Source organism: Lampris incognitus, chromosome 1 (assembly GCF_029633865.1).
Source record: "Lampris incognitus isolate fLamInc1 chromosome 1, fLamInc1.hap2, whole genome shotgun sequence".
NCBI lineage: Eukaryota > Metazoa > Chordata > Actinopteri > Lampriformes > Lampridae > Lampris > Lampris incognitus.
In genome coordinates this window covers 15,216,675-15,237,088 of record NC_079211.1, presented here as the reverse complement: position 1 = coordinate 15,237,088, position 20,414 = coordinate 15,216,675, and the positions used below count along the sequence as shown (strand labels likewise).

The 20,414-nt window shown below is 44.7% G+C and overlaps 1 protein-coding gene across 2 annotated transcripts; it reads right to left on the bottom strand.

The window, feature by feature from the left end:
- Window positions 1-1,801: 1,801 nt before the first annotated feature.
- Window positions 1,802-18,968, bottom strand: ssrp1a (structure specific recognition protein 1a). 2 transcript variants are annotated; one of them, XM_056285856.1, is made up of 19 exons: window positions 18,919-18,968; window positions 17,999-18,075; window positions 14,794-14,979; window positions 11,353-11,458; window positions 10,935-11,128; window positions 9,198-9,298; window positions 8,609-8,738; window positions 8,229-8,332; window positions 7,981-8,109; window positions 6,445-6,666; window positions 5,769-5,841; window positions 4,545-4,677; window positions 4,389-4,434; window positions 4,101-4,230; window positions 3,596-3,763; window positions 2,828-2,925; window positions 2,527-2,704; window positions 2,350-2,408; window positions 1,802-2,249 (listed from the first exon to the last, which is right to left on the bottom strand). In XM_056285856.1, the coding sequence occupies exons 2-19, from the start codon at window positions 18,050-18,052 to the stop codon at window positions 2,225-2,227; spliced, it is 2,136 nt and encodes a 711-aa protein (XP_056141831.1). In that variant the 5' UTR covers window positions 18,053-18,075; window positions 18,919-18,968; the 3' UTR covers window positions 1,802-2,224. The 2 variants fall into 2 exon arrangements, with proteins under 2 accessions (XP_056141831.1, XP_056141840.1); XM_056285865.1 differs by having other exon boundaries at window positions 1,802-2,408; window positions 17,999-18,078; window positions 18,919-18,964.
- Window positions 18,969-20,414: the final 1,446 nt, after the last annotated feature.

Sequence of the window (20,414 nt, the reverse complement as noted above, 5' to 3'; positions counted from 1 at the left end):
AGAAACACCGCTCCCGCTGGAGGACTGGACGTTTGTCGAAGGGTTTGAAACCAAAATAAATGGCAAGGTGGGCTAAATAGAGTCCTGTGTGTCCCCCCTCCTTCCTTGATCATGATGAGGATGATGATGATGAGAGACTGAGGGCCCCCCACAACACCTGGGGCCCCACCCAACTAGAACACAACGCAGAGCTAATGATGAGAGTGACGGGCATGCAGCAGGCTGACCAGCATAGAGCAGCATAGGACTGCCCCCGTTACATGTGCTTATCGGGCGGTGTAGTGTTGGGCCGGAGAGAAAGCCTGCGTAGATAGATGATGGCCTTCGTTGACACAAGACACCCCTGAATTCAGATGTTACGCCAAGTAGCGTCTCACACTGATAACCAGCACTTTTCCCCGTGGAACTTAACCACACACATCCTGCAGGCCCTGACTCTTAAAAACCACTCTCTACAGGCCCAATATAGCTTCCATTTTACAAACCACTACACACATTATGCCCCGGCCTCTTTAAAACCACCATCTGCCAAGTCCTCAACAGCATCTCCATCTACGCCCCCCCCCCCACCCCCTTATCGCCAATAACACACACTCTTTAACCAACCCGCCCGGTTAAATGGGCTTGAAGAGCAGTTCGGTAGGCAGAGCTATGGGAGTCTTACAATGAGAGCCTTTTGCCTGCATGGCCACTTACCGGTAGAATGTGCATACATGGTTAAGGTCATTCAGGGTGGCAACACTATAGTATAGTCTTAACTTCCTTAGCAACACAGGGTCATATTGCACAGGAGAAGAGAAAGCCACTTATTTTGGACATTGGACGGTTACAATGAAATGTTTTCTGCATTTAACCCATCCTACTGTATAGGAGCAGTGGGCAGCTGCAGCGCCCGGGGACCAGCTCCCATTCTTCATTCCACTGCCTTGCTCAGGGGCACAGGCAGGGGGCGTATTAAACCTAACATACATGGCTTTTTGATGGTGGAAGGAAACCGGAGCACCCCGGAGGAAACCCACGCAGACACGGGGAGAACACGCAAACTCCACACAGAAAGGACCCTGGACAGCCTGGGGTTCGAACCCAGGAAACTTCTTGCTGTGAGGTAACAGTGCGAATCACTGGGCCACCGTGCTGTCAAAGACTGCATGTCGGTCCTCATAGTCATGCAGTCTGTAGAAAGAGAAATTTATCCATCATTTACCCATCAGCTGCTCGTGCATCCTTCTGATACATAATCATGTGTATGAATTACAACACACCCAAAATGAGCTATGCTAAAGTATCTGGATGCTTTTAATGTGGGATTCTGAATGCTCTCAGATAAAACGACAAATTAATTGTAAGAGTTGATTTGGTCAGGCGGCACTGGCACAGTGGTTAGCGCGGTCGTCTCACAGCAGAAGGTCCTGGGTTCGAGCCCCAGGATAATCCAACCTTAGGGGTCGTCCCGGGTCGTCCTGTGCGGAGTTTGCATGTTCTCCCCTGTGCGTGGGTTTCCTCCGGGGGGTCCGGTTTCCTCCCACAGTCCAAAGATATGTAGGTCAGGTGTATCGGCTGTACTAAATTTGTCCCTAGGTATGAATTTGTGTGTGTGTGTGGGCCCTGTGTGATGGCCTGGCAGCCTGTCCAGGGTGTCTCCCCACCTGCCGCCCAATGACTGCTGGGATAGGCTCCAGCATTCCCATGACCCTGAGAGCAGGATAAGCGGTTCGGATAATGGATGGATGGATTTGGTCAACTAAATGAACCGTTAGTAAAAGGTAAGTTTGCTGTGTAGTCGTTGAGTCAGACGCGTTATTACAAAAGAGATTTATTTATTTATACAGTCTGAAAACACAACATGGCAAAACAAAATAAAACATCGACTTGTGGTTCTTAAATTCTCTATGACGGAAAGACAAAATGACCACTCGCTTTCCGTTCCCTCCCCAACCACAACAACCAACTAATAATAACTCTTGCACTCCTTAGTGCTGTAAAACTACAACCATCGCCTGCAGGTGGAGTGAAAGCACCCTGTGTGAATCACGAGAAACATATGCCCCCACATCACTGAGCTAGAGAGGAGAGAAACCCCCTCGAAACATTATCAGTTAAAGTTCATTTCTGAAGGTCGGCAAAAATATGTGAGTTTGTATCCCACCCCCCCTCCAAAAAAAAGGAACATGTAGAAGATAAGGAGAACAAAAAAATGATAAAGTCCTGTTGGTTTGTCTTCCAGTCAAGTTTGTCTGTGCAACGACGACCTGTCGCGGGAGATACACAGAGAGGGAGTATAAAGGCTTGGTCCGTGAATTTTGAGTGCGCGTAAGATGAATATGTGTGTGTATGTTCGTTTAATCAGACTCCTCCTCTGAGCTGGGGGGTGTGGACACTGCCTCCTCTTCATCATCATCATCAGATTCCTGACAGAGAAAAAGAAAACGATGAAGAGGAGACACGGGTGGAAAAAAAAAACAATCAGAGCGGTGCATAAATGTAAAAACCCCCGAGGGGCATTACACACTGTCCAACGTCCTTTACCTTTTTGCTCTTGGACTTCTTGCTCTTGCGGTCGCCGTCTGATGAACTGTCCTCGCTGGTCTCAATGAACTCGCGGCTCTTGAAGCTGTCGTTAGCTCCTCCCCGCTCCTTCTCCTTATCTCCCCCGGCAGACTTCCTCTTCTTCTCCTCCTTCTTGACTCCCTTCTTCTTGGCCTCCCTGATTTTTTTTTGTTGGTGGTGGTGTTTTGAGGGGGGATTTAAGGGTGAAGAGGAAAGAATAATGTTAGACTCTAGAAAAATCAGTGAAAGTATAATTGTGTGTGTGTCTTGGGAGTTTTACTTCTTGGTAGCCGAGGATGATCCTCCTCCACTCTCTTTGTACTCCTTCTTGGCTTTGTCATACTGCCTCTTGGCCTCCCCTGCCTTTGTTTCCCACTCCTAATAAACGGCAAGAGAGAGAGAGAGACGTCGAAAAATAAAAACTACAAGATAAAATAATGAAGACTAGAGGCAGGGAGCACCCTCATCACAGACCAACCAGTCTTCAACAAAACAGGTTTTTATAACACGCTAACGCACTGTAAAACGGGGTCACCTTTACTTGGAGCCCGACAGTCCATCCATAACGGACGAAAATTCAATCTATGAAAGAAACTTCCTTCCATTTGCGAGGTTTAAAATTATGATTTTGTTAAATAAGAGATTATCAGTGAATAGCCAAGTATTTAAAACAAATATTGGAATACATATTACTGCAAATTAGGGTGATGTCCACAACTTTGTAGAAAAGCCCAAAAACAGAAATGTCATAAACCAATTTAGAGGTCATGCAACTTCGTAAGAAATTGAAATGATCTGAGTCACAGGAAGTCTCAGTGGTCATTTAACCTAAAGGGTAACGCTTGTTCATTTTCGAATGATGCAAGAAAGACAGTAGATGGTTCTTCGTACAATGAGAAGTCTTACTCTGACAATGTGCTCCAAGCATTCATGTGCACACATCACATAACGGTCCCTTCATGTAAACCGTCCACATTCATCTGAGAATGACAAACCCTTCTTGTAACCATGCCACTTTGTTCTCTCTCCGTCACTTCTTCTCCCTCACCTCCTTCTCCTCCTTGCCGATCTGTCTCCACATCTCGCCGGCCTTCTTGGAGATCTCCGTCACAGAGATGCCCGGGTTCTCAGATTTGATGCGCTCCCGGCTGGAGTTGAGCCACAGCATGTAGGCGCTCATTGGCCTCTTGGGTCCGCCGGTGTCTTTCTGCTTCTTCTACAGTGTGGGGAACGGGAGGGTGACATACTGAGGTTCACACACACTTTTGTTTTGACACTTGCCAGGACTTCCACTCACTACATTCATTTATTGTTTCCTCAACAACTCTTTAAAAAAAGGGTGAGTGGTCTGAAAATGTGCTCGCTTCTTCAGAGTGTCCCTGCTTGTGTCGAAGAGACAGTCTTCCTCACTTGATTAGTGACACAAGGACATAAACACAACATAATTCAGGTCAGTGCCAGTGCACACCTCCTGTGATAGCAACAAAAACTACAGGCGCTAATCGCCGTCTCTTCACCCTCGGACTGATTCATCTGTCTCTCCCCTCTCTTACCTCTTTGCGTGGTTTTCTCTCTTTCTTCTCCTTCACCACTTTGGCTTTCTTGACCTTCTTCTTCTTCCTGTCATCTTCACTGTTTTCCTCTCCTTCGCTGCTGTCGCTCTCTGAGGCATTACTGTCATACCTGATGAGTGAAAAAGTAAAAAAAACACAAAGACAAGTAAAGAATGGAAAGACAGACGGAGCCAATTGAATGGAGGAGGTGTGGTGCCTTAAATTCCCTTACAGCAAAGGAGAGGAAACTGACTCATGGCAAAAATAAATAAATCAACAGTCACTCACTCTTCTGCAATCTCCTCATCCTCCTCTCCAGGGTTGAAAGACTCATCTGAAAAAAGCAGGGGAATTAAAAAAAATAGAAGTATTAAAACAAACAAGTATTATCGCCCACCTACTGTCCTCCCGAGAATCCAGGATGCTGCTGAGGTCATCACTCACCACTTTCAGCCTCTGATTCGTCGCTGTCGTTCCCTTCCTCCCTGATCTTGCCCTCAGCTTTCATCCTCTCCAGGTAGGCATCGTGCTGGTCGTCATCAGAGTCGCTGTACTCATCGTTCTTTCCCTTCATACCCTGGAAATGCACTAGATGGTCAAAAATTACACTTCCCACCATGCAACAGCGGACTTTTTCTATGAATTACCAAAAGGAGGTGGACATTACTGTCCTGGAGAGCACAATAAAGCCCATACTGGTATTTTGTAGCTACCAATATCCCAAACCCCATGAGTGTTTTTGCCAATTATTGATTAAAAGGACTTGCATTTCATGAAAGCATAGCGGTCCGGCCAAACACATCAGTCTGTTTGTGTTCAAATTCCTCTGAACCTGACCTGGCCAGCCCGAGGTGTCACGCAGATAAAGAAGTCATTGAGGTTGGCTCGGTTTTCTTGTCATCTTGGAAAACAAAACCCAACCTCTCAGGACTTTTCCCGTCTTCCCATATCAATATAGACGTCTGCCAGTTAAACCACCAACAGAAGGAAATGGCGGGGGGACAACCTCATTCATTTCAACTGACCCCTTCCAGTGACCCTGTAACCATGACGACAGATGACCATACTAGCAATGACACCCAGGGAGTTCTTTGTCCATGTTGACAGACAGATTGGGAGCTTGTTTATGTAAGCAGAGAGAATTATGGGAAGGGGAAATAATCAGTTCAACCTATATGTGGCAGTGGTGACATGTTGACAGTTTTGTTGAATGTTAACACACAGAAACACACCGCAAACCCATGGGCCACACATTAGTCAGCAGGAGGCAAACAAACACAGGCACACACGCTCTCATCTCACAGGCTCTGACAAATTCACATCCCGTGATTCGAAAGAAAAAAAAATATTCAAGGTTTGTCAAGTGAATCACCGCAATCAACCAACATGACCAGCTAAAATCGGGATCGTAGGACACACTTCCTGCCAAGCACACAGACTTCCTATCCCTTTATTACACACTCATATACACACACAGCAACCCATGCAAGTAATCACTCCAAACCGGTAAGGTCAAGCTCACTCCATGACAATACCCACCTTCTTCTACAAGGGTACAAGGAGAGACAAAAAGAGGAGCAACAGCTATCAATACATTGTATATGATACAGTCTGATTAACAGTTATCATTGCAACACTGGCAGTGAACGCCGTCACAGAATGAGTTACCTCTTTGAACCCTCTGTTCTTGATGTTGAGCTTCTTGGCATTGACAAAGTCAAACAGCTTCCCATACTCTTCTCTGAGGAACAAGAGATATTCGGGGGGTTAGTTCAGCCGAGCGTCACTACCTGGTGAATGTAGGCGCAAAAGGTTGAGATATTAATAAACATGCAGTGAACTCAGTGAAATGAACTCAGTGAAATTTGCAGGTCTGATTGAAAGATGTGCATGATACAACAGGGAACATGTCCTATGAATTATTGCTAAAATTCACTTGCAAGATGTTGTGACTATTCCCCAAATTTTGCTGAAAATTGCACCATTGCTGTAAACACTGCACCGAATGCAAAGGTGTTAAGCCTCTGTACCATCACTACACTTACTATATTATCGCCGTTTCATTACACTGTTATACTATTACTGTTTCATTAAACAGCTACACTACTGCTTCATTACACTGTTATAGCATTACCATTAAAATGTTAATGTTAATATGCTGAACATTAAAATGTTATACAATTACTGGTTCATTATGCTGTTACACGATCCGTTTTCTCTCCGCATTTAGCAATAACTGTAAAGTTTGTGAGGAGGGCTTGCCAGATTCATTTGGGTGACATTAGGTTGAACTCATCCGACTAAAGGTGTGTGCCATTTGTGAGAGTGCATGTGACATCCTTACCTCTCTATGCTGCTGAAGGTGTACTGGTTCCCCTGTTTCGTCTCGATCTCAAAGTCAAAGGAGCGCGTGGTGGTGGTCCCTCGGGCAAAGTTGACGCAGGAGATTTCCTCAAAGCGCAGGTGTACAGGGGGTTTGTGGACGTAGATAAAACCCCTCTCCAGAGGGTAAAGGAGGCCAGAGGAGGCCTTGTAGGAGCATGTGATGCACTGGACCCCGGAGTGGCTAGAGGCAGAGGAGCAGATGTGAAGCAGAGAGAAACAAAAGCTTAAACCTTACATGTGGTCATATACAACCTGTGCTTCAGGGCCAACAGGACTGTGTGTGTGTGTGTCTGTGTGTGTGTGGTTGATCGTCATTTGGCACCTCCACTAAGGAAGTGAAAGCGCAGTCTCAGCTAAAGGAACCCCCCCCCCCCCACCTAAAACAGGTAGCGATTTACAGCGTTTGTCTTTATGCATGCTCAATAATCCAGGTAAGAAAATCAAAGTTGAACCAGTTCATCTGGACACAACGTTTATTGAGAGCAACGTTTCATCACCCATCCAATGCCCCTTTTCCACTACATGGTACCAGCTCAACTCGACTCACCCTTTTTTCGTTTTCTGTTACTGGAAAGTACTGGCATTTTGGTAACTTACCACTTTTCTGGTACCACATTGTCGATGTTCCAAAAAAACTGGAGCGGGTACCAGAATCAATGCAGACCTCTGGTTGGTCAGAGAAACGCATCACTGCGTCATCAATGAGTGCATGGGATATCACCCAACATTTTTAAATACCGAAGCGGAGTTATCTTAAAAGTACATTTTGAAATTGAAAACCAGGCGTCGCTATGACGACCAGCTACACTGAGGGGGTACTGTTACGGTAATGGAAAATGACACAGAAGCGAGTCGAGCCGGTACCATGTAGTGGGAAAGGGGCACAAGTGACCACTTTGGTCTCAACTGACTGCAGGTATCCCCACCCTTATAAACAATCCAGTTGCAGAACGATCGAAACCAACGATCAGTTTCATATGCAAATAGGCGTGACCATTAACTAGCGTTTCAATGGCCAAGTGTACTATTCACAGAGGATTTGGGAATGTTTGCAATCACAGCATTTTAAGTTGGCGACAAATGTACTCTTAAGCCCTAAGAGTACATCACTGAAACTCTAGTTAATGGTCACACCAATTTGCATATGAAACGAATGAGTGGTTTGGGTCGTTATGCCACTATTGTTTATAAGGGTGGGGATACCTGCAGTCAGTTGAGACTGAAGAGGTCATTTAGATGAGTGATGAAATGTTTGTCAATGTCAATAAAGGTTGTGTCCAGATGAACGGATTCAATTTTCTTTGATTTACAGCATTGCTCAACAACACCTCAGCAGTGGCCTGTACTTACAGACACAGTAGGCTTCAACCCAGTCCTCCTGCTGATGGTCTGCTGACTCACTTTGTCATCTTTCGGCATGCATGCTTGTGCATGCGTGTGCTTGTGTGTGTTTGTGTATTTGTTCCTGAGGTGTGCGGGCATGGTGTGTGCTTACCCTTGAAAGTTTCCAGGCACAGTGATCTTGCGGTTGACCAGCGCCTTCATTACCCTGCTGACCATCTCATACAGGGAGCCCGACATGTTTTTACTGAGCTTGCCCTCAAAACGCCGCTCCACATCCTCTCTGTGAAAGAGAGAGGTTAAATTAAGACCAAGTACTACATTCCCAAATCAATAAATCAATATGGCTGTGTGCATATCTTGTGACTGAGGGGAAATGCTGTCATTTATTTAGAAACTCACTCGCTCATGTTGAGAGTGAGGCTGATGTCCTCCTCCTTGGAGAAGAGAAGGATTAGGAAGTGGTAACGAGTCTGACCCTGCTTTATGGGAGGATCCAGACTGATCTATAGAGAGGTGGTGGTGGTGGGGGGGGGGTGAAGGCACGAGTAAGAGGATGAAGCGGAAAAGGGTCAACAGTAAGAGACACACAAATAGGGGGAATGTGGGGGAGAAAAATAACAAAAAAGCAAAACAAAAAGCTTCTGTAAATCCACAGGAGCCCTTCAGTAAACAGTGGAATCAGGTATTGTTAATATTCCTGAATCTCCCGCACACGATTTGACCAAGTCAACACAAAGAACGCACTGTGGATATATCAGACAGACGGCAAGCTCACTTACCACAAAGAACATCTGCCTCTGGTCCTTATGGGGCAGCAGGAATAGACGCAGGACTGTGGTGTAGGGAATCTTGTAGTCAAACGTCTTACCGTGGAGGTGGAGGAATGTTGGGTAGATGCGGATGTCGTATCTGATGGATAGGGAGAAGGATGGGAAATAACAGGGCAGTGCGGTCTGGTTCTTTGGTAGTGTGTGATGCGTGAATGGCGTTTTCTGTAGCTCAGTGAGAGGAGTCTGGCGTCAGTACCGCCAAAAATATATGTACTCTAGCTCCCAAAGACTTCATTTTGTACTATGCAAATTGTTACTACATGGATTGTTCGATTCAATTTGTTAATGTTCTTTTTAAATTCACATTCTTTCATTATTTTGTTCTTGTCGTTCATTGGTAAGCTGATTTTGTAATTGCTTTCTTTTGTCTGTCTTGTTATTTAGGTTGCATGCCCTCACAATCATCTAGGGTTTTAACTTTTGTATCATGTGTTGTAGAGGGCTCAATTAATAGTGGAAAAAAAACAAAACTTTAAATTCTGAGATGATGTGAGTAGGGAACTGTGTGTTTTCATGCATGTGTGTATTATTCCGGTACCTTCCTCTGGGAGTGAGACACTGCAGCTCTTTGAAGATACACACAGCGTCTCCTGTAGCCTGGATGACGTCTGCCTTGGACAGGACGTTCTGGGCAAAGGCCTGAAGATGCAATAAATTTTAATACCACCGCCTAGCATCCACCGACAGAAAATAAAACCATCTGGTCATCTTGAATTTAATTACCAAGTCCTTCCACTATTCTAAGACATCAGTAGACATTTGTCATTGACAAAACACGCACAAGTACCCTTTGGCTGAAGCTGAAGCGCCCTCTAGTGACGGAGGGAGAAATGATAACCAACTCTTTAATTGGTAATTGGAACACAAATGGATGTTATTCATAGTGTAATCACGACAACTAGGGATGCACTTGTATTACTTTTTCACTGTTGGTTCTAAGTAAAAATCTGGCCAATACAGAGTACCAATCCGATGGATTGATTTTTGCTGGGTGGTGCAAGCTCGGACCATTAGCTTCAGGCCAATGGGCAAAACAGCGCAAAATAATTGCGATAGAATCGGTTTTTATTCCACCATTAAAGAAAATACATATGTCAAAATGCAGTACATCAAGCCATTTTCTCAGAGTTTCAGGATCGCATTTTAGTCTTGGGTAAAACCTCCGATACCAATGCTCTATTTTAAACAGTGTCAGCCTGGTAACCGATACCAGTATCAATGTCACTGCATCCCCAACAATGATCACCCGTAAAAAAAAATGACCATGAAGACATGGTGACATTTATTTTTCTTTATTTATCTACCCCCCCTTTTCTCCCCAATTGTATCCGGCCAATTACCCCACTCTTCCGAGCCGTCCTGGTCGCTGCTCCACCCCCTCTGCCGATCCGGGGAGGGCTGCAGACTGTTACATGCCTCCTCCAATACATGTGGAGTCACCAGTTGCTTTTTTCACCAGACAGTGAGGAGTTTCACCAGCGGGACGTAGCGCGTGGGAGGATCACGCTATTCCCCCCAGCCCCCCCGAACAGGCGCCCCGACTGACCAGAGGAGGCACTAGTGCAGCAACCAGGACACACACCCACATCCGGCTTTCCACCTGCAGATGTGGCCAATTGTGTCTGTAGGGACACCCGACCAAGCCGGAGGTAACACAGAGATTCGAACCAGCGATACCCATGTTGGTAGGTAACGGAATAGACTGCCACGCCACCCAGATGCCCATGGTGATACTTCTAAAAAAACACAATCACAAAGACTTCCATGTTTGGGTTGTTTACCCAGGTGATTTTTATGCAGCTTGCATTTCATTTGGATTTAGATCTTTCAATTCAGGATTACGTCAGACAGCTGAAATCTGCAGATTACTATACTCTTGTTTCCCCAACCCACATCTTGATTTTGCTACATGTCATATAAAAAGGGTAATAAAAGTTTTCCGAAGTAAAGCAGTTAAGCTCCAACTGCTCAAGCCAGAACCCTCACGAATATGTAATAGTTCTTTGATTTGGATGGCCAATTATTTCTTCATTAATTTAAATGTATGTTGATCATAAAAATCATTTAAACGGACATCTCCAATTACAAACCAGTCTTAACCAGCGGAAACTTGTTTGACTTAAAGGTTCCTGCCAGTGATTAGTGGTACTGGGTTGAAAGATGCCGCAGAAGAGCCTCCATGAGTGAGGAGGGGTCAGACTTTCCCATTGGGACCGTTTCAAACCAGTTAGAACCTGCTGAAAACAGGCGTCGCCATGAGGGGAATGAGTTATACCTCTACAGGGTCCTGTCCTTCATCAGACTGGCCAGGGGGTACGTAGAAGCGGACCTCCATGAGCGAGACCTCTGCGTCGTCGTTCTGGTGAAACTCCAGGGTCACCTCGTTCTTACCCGTAGCGCACTGGGACACGCTCGACAGCGGGATTTCGAACGCCGTGTTGTCATTGATGTCAAATGACAACAGCGGCCCTGCGGAGGGGGCGGAGACAGACATTGAGGGGGTTACCATTAACGGTTTACACAACTGTTAGCGGCAATTTAAAGAAATAGGATTTGTAATAAGCTTAACAAAAATAAGAGAAAAAAAATTAGAGAATGTATGTGAGGTTGTGTCGGGTGCAGCTGGGACATGGTGACCGATGTTCGGAGGCGGGGTGGGGTGGGGCACAGAGAAGTGATGTGTGAGTGTTCACCTGAGAATCTGGCTGTGCCCCAGTTCCAGCCCTTGACACACGTGTCCTTCTCCATCAGTTCCACCTTGTAGTTGGCCTTGAAGAATTCCGAGATTTTCTCAAAGTCCTGAGGGGAAGAGAGAGAGAGAGAGGGAGAAAGAGAGAGGGGAATAAACAGAATGAGACAAAGTGGAGCGAGGACTAAGAAATAACCATAGGAAAGAAAAGCAAGAGTGAGTTAAGAAGATATGAAGGCAACATACACTGGAGAAAAAAAAGAAAAAAAAACACAGCAGGCAAATGTAAGAAGGATCTAAAATTATCAGAGTGGTGAAAGCCCCAGTGTCACACAGTTCAGAACTTGGCATAATAAAAAACACACGCTTTCCTCCTCCCCCCATACCGAGTGGCCTAATTAATCACAGCGCAATTATGACCCCGCCTGCCGCACAGGCCCCTGGAGGGAAGAAGGAGGTGAACATAATCCGTCCTCCCTCTGCCTCCCTCCCCTTCACACCGCTCCTGACAATCAGGCTGTTTATTTGTCCTGCAGGCCCAATTACAAATGGAGAGGACACACATGCACACACAGACACAGACACAGACACAAACACGCACAAACAGAGGGACAGAAATGTGGTCTTTCATGTGCAGGAAGACACATACATGCTGTCCAACACAAACATGTGGAAGCAATTGTCATATGTGCATATATATGTGTGTGTGCATCTGTGTGTGTATGTGTATGGGAAAAGAATAAGAGACTCTGTGGGAGGCAGTTTATGCACCTGGATATCGGCCTGTCTGTATGGTTATTACTGCCAATTAGAGCCTGGCGAGCAACAGGGTTTGTTTATATGTGCGTGCACAGTTAGCCTGTGTGCATGCACAGAGTGGTCCAAATTTAGGGTGTACATAAAGACGGAGTCTGTGCAGAACTGCCCTGTCTGTATGCATGTACAGAGAGCGGCTGCGTTTCCTGTTCATTCCTGCTCATTGAGGTTTCTGTTTAATGTTTTCTATTTCTCATTACCGTTTTGGCAGATTTGCTGTTGCTTACCTCATTTAAAAATAATAAACACAGATCTCCCAATATCCCAGAAAGCTGGATCAGTTTCATCTGGACACAGGGTTTATCTGGAGAAAAGTTTCATCGCTCATCTAGGTAACTTCGACAGTCTCGACTGACTGCAGGTATCCCCCCAACCTTCTAAACAGCAGTTCCTGCAGACAGTCGAGACTGACGAAGTCACTTAGATGAGGGATGAGACGTCTCTCCTGATAAACGCTGTGCCCAGATGACCTGATTCAACTTCCTGGGATTTCCTTACCTGGATTACTGAGCATGCATCAAGACAGAGCTGCCATTACTTTCTACAAATACACATAAACGGCCCAATTTACAGCTGCCCCCCACCCCCATTATTTCCAGCCCACATTTGTTCCCAACTCCACTAAATTAATTTGCATATCACCAACACTGCACACTAGGGTTTAATCGCTCATATAAACTCCAGCTTGGCTCATGAGCCAGTAAATCCATCATACTGCTCTGAACTTCCCTTAAAATAAAACAAAATGGTGCCTTTGAGTGTTAACAATGACTCAAGTCTCCAGTCATTATAGTCAGCGTATCTGAGCGACTCCAGACGTCAACATTGATATGATTTTTTTTACAGGTACGCCTGCTGTCTGTTAGCCTCTTTCATTTCTTGTGATAACTTCACTGTTACCTCCAACAGGAAAATTCTCTGTTTGTTTGCCCCCTGCACAAAGGAAGGTCAGAGTGCAGTGCCCTGGGTATGCAAATGTAAGAGGTATTAAGTTCAGGGCAATCTTTTTCAAACATTACAGTCTAAACCCAGGTTCTCTGTTTAAAAGGTTGTTCCCCTGTACTCACTGCACCGGCCTGTTGCCCTGTTTAAACATGGCTGCTGCTGGAAGAGGATAGCCCACAAGGGACCAGCTCATCAAAATGGCCAGTGGTTAACCAGTGGGCTGGCCCTACGGTGGATTCCTGGACACTGACATTGGCTGAATAATAAACAATGACATCATGCCCTTCGCTCCAGGACAGAGAGGATCCATCTCCAAAAAATACACTGATTAACCCCCGGAGACTTCACACCGCTTATGGACTACTGACACGCGAAGCCATAAGACTCCAGGTTGTACGCTTGTGCATGTGCACGGAGGCTTCAATCAGGTATGTGGGTGCTGACATCCACCACTCACCAAGAGCAGAAAAACAAATGGAAGGGGAAAAAAAAAGCAATGACAAAAAAAATAAAATAAATAAAACCCACGAAGCACAGTTCTTTTGTCTGTCCTTTGAGCCAAATTGTTTCAGCAGATTGATATAAACACTGACTCACATGAGTCGATGATTGCAGTGTTTATGGAACACACATGCTAGCGCTGGTTCCCCTCATTAATCCCATTAGGAGCTTTGGGGAGAAGCAGCGACTTGTTCGCATGATGATAAGCGAGGATAGGTCAAAATACTCAAGAGACTCAACAAACACAAACATCATAACAGTGATGGTTTCCCGGGACGGCAACATATTTTTAATGACACTGTCATGAGTTATAGTGGAAGTAATAACCCTGACATCTATGTTTAATTATTGCCACACTTGTTATAAAACGTTCATCTTGCGCACAGTCATTTCACTGTGGCAGCGTTCTCCCTGCTGTTAAGTGACAACAGCCCGTACAAAATAAACAGGCAAACAGAACAGGGCAGGAGACGAAGCCATCGAGAGTTGAGGAATTGGGAAAAGAGACCCGTTGATGGGACTGGGCAGAAGAAGCACCTTTACAGGCCTCATTCGATGTGGGTAACAACTGGGGGTGAGGGACAAACCTGATTCTTCGATTCCTCACAATTCTGTCGTTACTAATTCTGCACTAACATGCAAAATTCACTTATCAGATTTGTTTTTTTTGTCGGTAATTTTCTGCCTTTATTTAATAGTGATAGTAGAGAGAGAGAGAGGAAAGGCAGGGGATGACATGCAGCAAAGGGCCCGGGCTAGATTCAATCCCAGGCCGCTGCGGTAAGGACTCAGCCTCATGTCACACGCGCTCTACCAGGTGAGCCGCCGGGGCACCCCGCTCATTAGATTTTTTAAATTCCGTACAACATATACAGCTCAGCTGGTTTGCAACCAAAATACAACCACTGTTTAACTTCTTTACGCTGAGCACTGACACAACTACTGTGCCTCCAAGAAAAACGAGGAAGCAGCAGAAAAGTGGCGCTAATGTAGCACAGCGGACAAATATGCTAGTGTCGTAAAGCTGAGGTCTACAGTTCAAACCACTTTACTGTCTCCAGATTGGCTGGGCTGGTACATTCCTGGACCCATGTGATAAAAATTGAGCCTGGTTTTTATGGACATGAAAGCATGGGCACACACACACACACACACACACACACACACACACACACACACTTACAGTGTCTCGGAAACCATCGTATTTGTAAACATGGCCTGAACTGGTGGCCAGTTTAATGCCGTGACCCAGGCATACACGTCTCCATTGGGCCAGGTTAAGCTCGCCAGCCGGGATGTTGTCCACCTTGCCCGTCTTACTGCTCTTATAAACCACATTCTGCTTGCTGAACCGCAGGCGCCCGTCGTTCTGCAAAGACAAAATGAAAACACGGCCTATTGAGGGTAATTTAGAAAAATACTGTTATATCAAGCTACATTTAGAGCACCATTTAAGTCAACCACTTATAGTCATAATGTATATTGATTCCTCAAAGCTAAGAATTGTTGATGGGGGAATAATTTCTTACAGATCTCACCGCAACTTTAAATACATAAGTTATGCTCTAGACACATGGATTCTTTATTTTTCTTGAGGAAATTGGTCGCCACAACCTGCACATTAAAGCTGTTTAAAAACAGCGAAACCATCTTAAGTGAAAAAATCCACACTACATTTTCAACGTTAAGATAGTCCGAGGATCAGCAGATCTCTGAACTTAAGAGGGGAAAAATAATGTCTTCAACGAGACACGGCAAAAGCCAAGACAGGGTCGAGAACGTGCCACCTGTTTTGCTGAGGGATACGACAGATGTAGACTTGCACACAAGAGCCATCGCACAAAAAAAAGCAATAATACTAAATTAGGATTGAATACTGCCATTACAATTCTATTTACGATATATACATAGAAAACACAACTTCTGTTTTAGCACTTTTACAGCTGACAAAAAGTTGGAAATTCGGCCTGCACAATCTGAGGTAAAATGAGTTATTTATCGAGAACTGTGGAATCCTTTTTAACTGCAAAATTTTAGTGCCAATGATTTTTGGGGCACAATACTTTGTGCTTCATTATTTCTTTTTAAATTTTTTTTAATTATTTCTTTGGCCAATCTAAATCAGAAAGCTTCAAAAACCACTTCAAATCTGACTCAATTTCTCTGCAAAACTTGGCATTAAAAGCCAACAACATTCCAAACACAGTTTTAAGAGGGGATCAAATCTCTTTAGTACAGAGCGTTAATCCGTGTCTTAAAGCCTTTGTTGCAATAAATGTTAACTGGGGACACGTATTTTTCCAAAAAGTGCATAATGGTCTCATTTCCCAATGCTTGTGGGAACCTGATGGATAGGGATCTACACTGTAATGGGAACAATCTGCAGAGTTCCCGTAAACTTTTGTGTAGCGAGGCAGGGACTGAAAAGCTGCTTCGCCGGCTTTCAACCTCAGGTCCGTGTATTAATCTTAGGGTTGACATCTCTATATCATACACAATACTTGTCAATGTTGTTGTCTGCATCGCCACAGCCCGCTATAGCAACCTGGCTTACTTCCGACACCATTGACGTCAGTGGAGAACATCAACTCTACTGGCACAGGAGAACGTTGATTTCTCTGTCAAAATGATGTGTATTGAAGCGGTTATAGTTGCAAAAGACTACACAGACCACTAGCAATTACTGGACATGCAGATTATTAGTGGCAAATAAGTTTCATCTTTACAACCATACTGCCCCCGGAACCCAAAGGCTTTGGTTTCCCAGACACCATGGGTCATGGGTATAATGCCGCTGGATCGCCGCCGCCGTCAGCATCATTTATGGTCAGAATTACGAAAGTATTTACCACCAATAATCTGCATGTGCAGTAAATGCTAGTGGTCTATCTAGTCTTTTGAAACTATAACCGCTTCAATACAAATCATTTTGACAGAGCAAAAGACGGTCTCCTGCCAATAGAGCTGATGTTTTTCGCGGATGTCAGGTGTAAGCCAGGTTGCTATAGCGGGCTATGGTGACACAGACAACAACACTGACAAGTACTGCATATGATATAGAGATGTCAACCCCAAGATTAATACATGGACCTGAGGTTGAAAGTTGATGAAGCAGCTTTTCAGTCTTGAGCAACACTATATACGATTTAGTGACAGTTTTTGAGGTGACTGAATAGATTGAGCATAATAATTCTGCAGTTTGCATGTGTGTACTTGTTTCATGGCATCTGGTTTGGAAAAGTATTTCCAAATTATAGATGATCAGTGTTTTGTGATTAACACAATATCGAAGCAATGAGACAGGGAAATAATGTATATTATTTGTCAGCATACCCATTCTTGCATTATGTTTAATCAGATGGAGGCTAATCACTCAGTTTATAATTATTTTGTTCCACACCAACACTCTGCTTCTTTACTTAGGCTGAACTATATAGAATTTGTTCCTCAACAGCATATGTGGAAAGACTATAATTGATTGCATCCCACAACGGGGTTCCTAAAAATGAAATTGAAGTTTAAAATATCATCTGAATGAACTGCTAATCTTTGTGGAAACCAATACGGCAACATACAATTGTAGACTGCCTTTGCAATCAAAATGTTGGAACTGTTGAATCCGTCATTAACATGTTTTTCCATTTCATTATCATTCCTGTTGTTATTAATATTGACTATTGACAATTAAATTGTCCATAGATGTGTGTGTGTGTCTGTGTGTGTGCCCTGTGATGGACTGGTGGCCTGTCCAGGGCGTCTCCCCGCCTGCTGCCCAGTGACTGCTGGGATAGGCTCCACCATTCCCGCAACCCTGAGAGCAGGATAAGTGGTTTGGATAATGGATGGATGGATTTTTTCCCCCTTTTTTTCCTCCCCAGATGTACTTGGTCAATTACCCCACTCCTATGAGCCGTCCCAGTAGCTGCTCCACACCCTCTGCCGATCTGGGGAGGGCTGCAGACTACCACATGTCTCCTCTGATACACGCTGAGTCGCCAGCAGATTCTTTACACCTGACAGTGAGGAGTTTTGCACGGGGGATGTACCGCGTGGGAGGATCACGCTATTCCCCCCAGTTCCCCCTCCTGCGCGAAGAGGTGGTCCGACCGACCAGAGGAGACACTAGTGCAGTGACCAGGACACATACCCACATCCGGCTTCCCACCCGCAGACATGGCCAATTGTGTCTGTAGGGACACCCAACCAAGCCGGAGGTAACACAGGGATTTGAACTGGTGATGCCCGTGTTGGTAGGTAACGGAATAGACCACCGCACTACCCGGGCGCCCCATTAACATGTTTAATCTAGGACTGACTTATAATAAAAGAAGCTGAAAGCACAGAGGTGGATGTAAAAAACAAATATTAGTGAAAGTGACAATACTGACCCAGGACCCCTTCACCTCCTGGTAAATCTCGTTGAACTCCAGAGTGTCTCCCATCTCTGTCACAGGCGACTGATGCTCTACTAAGGGATAATTTGTATTAGATGTCACCACATACAATATAAAATACATTCAAATAGATCAAGAATAATCTTTTTTTTTCATTATATCCCCGCTTTTTTGGGGGGGGGTGTGTGTGTAAAATACTAATTAGTTTTAGCTCTTTCCATGTTTGTGTTTTAAATCACATCCTTGGTAATGGTTAAAATTGTTGCTGAGAAAAACATGTTGATCTATTAACTAATTAGTGACTACACAACAGCTCGGGTAAGTAAAGCTGCAAAAAGGGCAACTTGCTTTTTCTAAATGATCAGTTTCAAGCATGGGCTGTTGCTGTGAGCTAGCCGGCTATCCACCTAACTGTTGTAGCTGGTGAGATACCGCACGTTAGCATTACAACTCAAAAGCAGCGTAGCAGAGCAGTTTTCTTCCTTTCTTTCTTTTTTAGAGAAAGAAACTAACTAGGTAGATGTTAGATTGATGTTTTTCAACATAAACTACAGCTCACTTTGCGCTGCGCCACTAACAACAGCCAGGCTAACGTTGAATTGTTGGATTACAAGGTGCCCCTGTTTTGGATCACGGTGTAGCCCCTTCATAAGGGCTGCTCAATTTGCCGTCTACAGAGCGGAGATGAGAAACTCCGTACCGACCACACACGCCGTGACACAAAACGAGCGCTCACCTCTAAACAAGGCCAGCGTAGACATGATCCAAATGTTTTTCATTAAAAGTTAATTCTGATAGTTTTGCACAAACAATAAAGGAAAAATATTACTTTTTTCCTACCAATTTTAAAATCCCGAAACTAAATTAACTCATTCTTATGCATTCAAACATTAATTGAAAACTTAAAACCTTACTGTAAATGTGATCAGCAGTTCTCGCCTTTTTCCCGCGTGTAGCATCAGGGGCTAGCGTCACGTCACAGGAAGATATACCGATTCTTATATTTACTTCCGGTTTGAGAATTTTTTTTACATTTTTTTATCATAAGGAACTATTGGTGCTTCGATTAACACCCAACCGTTTCCTTTAAATTCAAGCGCTAGTGTCGATTTAAAAAAACAAACAAACGCATATTTACTCATCTCGTTATATATTTTATAGCAGTTTATTTTGTCCCGTCAGCGCACAGCAGCAAAGACTGTAATAACAACCTGCCGACACTGGGTGGCGTACGCAACATCCTGTTCTACTTGGAAAGTCACAGGTTAATGATGGATTAGACAATGATGAGTAAATACCGGGGGGAGTTGAACCATAATAGCACAGGGCAAAAAATAAACACATTAACTTTCTCAAAACATTTTAAGATATGAGCTGCACGAGTCTTGTGTCAAACTCCAAAGGGTTAGACTAAAGATCCCACAGTTAAGAAACGTCTGCAAAATCTTACAACTAATGTCTTTATGCACGCTCAAGACAATGAGCTTGCAACTAATGAATCTGTGGCGTCTCTGTACGTCTACTTGATGGTGGTGGTGGTGGTGGTCGGGGGGGGGGGGTTCTTCAAAAGGCCCAAACAAGAAGCGCAGAGAGAAGTCCAGAATAATTTCAATATAGCGCACAGAAATCTAAAATCTAAATATATCCAAATGTATCCATTTTTTTCTCTTCCCCCTCTCCCCCCCTTCCACCCCTCTCTCTTTCTGCAGAGACACATCAAGACATATTTCAGCACACGTCCATCTGAAGGGATCTTATAGTGATATTCTACACACTGAGTAACCGCTCTAGGTGAGGGGAGGAGATTGTTGTGTAATCTAAAGACATTAAAACTAATACCAAAGGAAGGGAGAGGAAGACGCAGCGGGGAAAGAGAGGTTGTGGACCAGGCAAACAGGCTGCGTGTTATCCTCGTTGGAGAGGACAGAGCAGCACTCCTGGCTCTTTAGTTCCAAACCGGACGATTTCATGGCAGGATAAAATAGGCCTTGTGACCTGGGCAGACTCGCACCTTTAATGTTTAATTAGGGGTTGAATCAGAGTTGCGCGAGGCGGCTCTGTGCGCGAGGATGAGAGGACAGAGCAGAGAGATGGAAATGAGTTGTGACAAGTCCCGCGCTTCAGCGGCTCTGTCAAGTTTAGCCGATGCGTCAACTCGGTGAATCACCAAGGAGGATAACGAAAGGAATTAAGGAGAGGGGGAGCGGATGGGAGGGAGGGGAACCGAGGGGTGGGGTGGGGGGGTTGTGTGTGCGTGTGGGGGCTTTTCCTCCCCTCCTTACAAAAACGCTCCGCCGTCAGTCAGTCTGTCACACAGACCGCACGTCAAGTCTGCGGACCGTCAGACGTCACACGCCCTCAGCTCGGGCAACATCCTAGATACTATCAAAGGTCGTACTTTTTTTTTCTT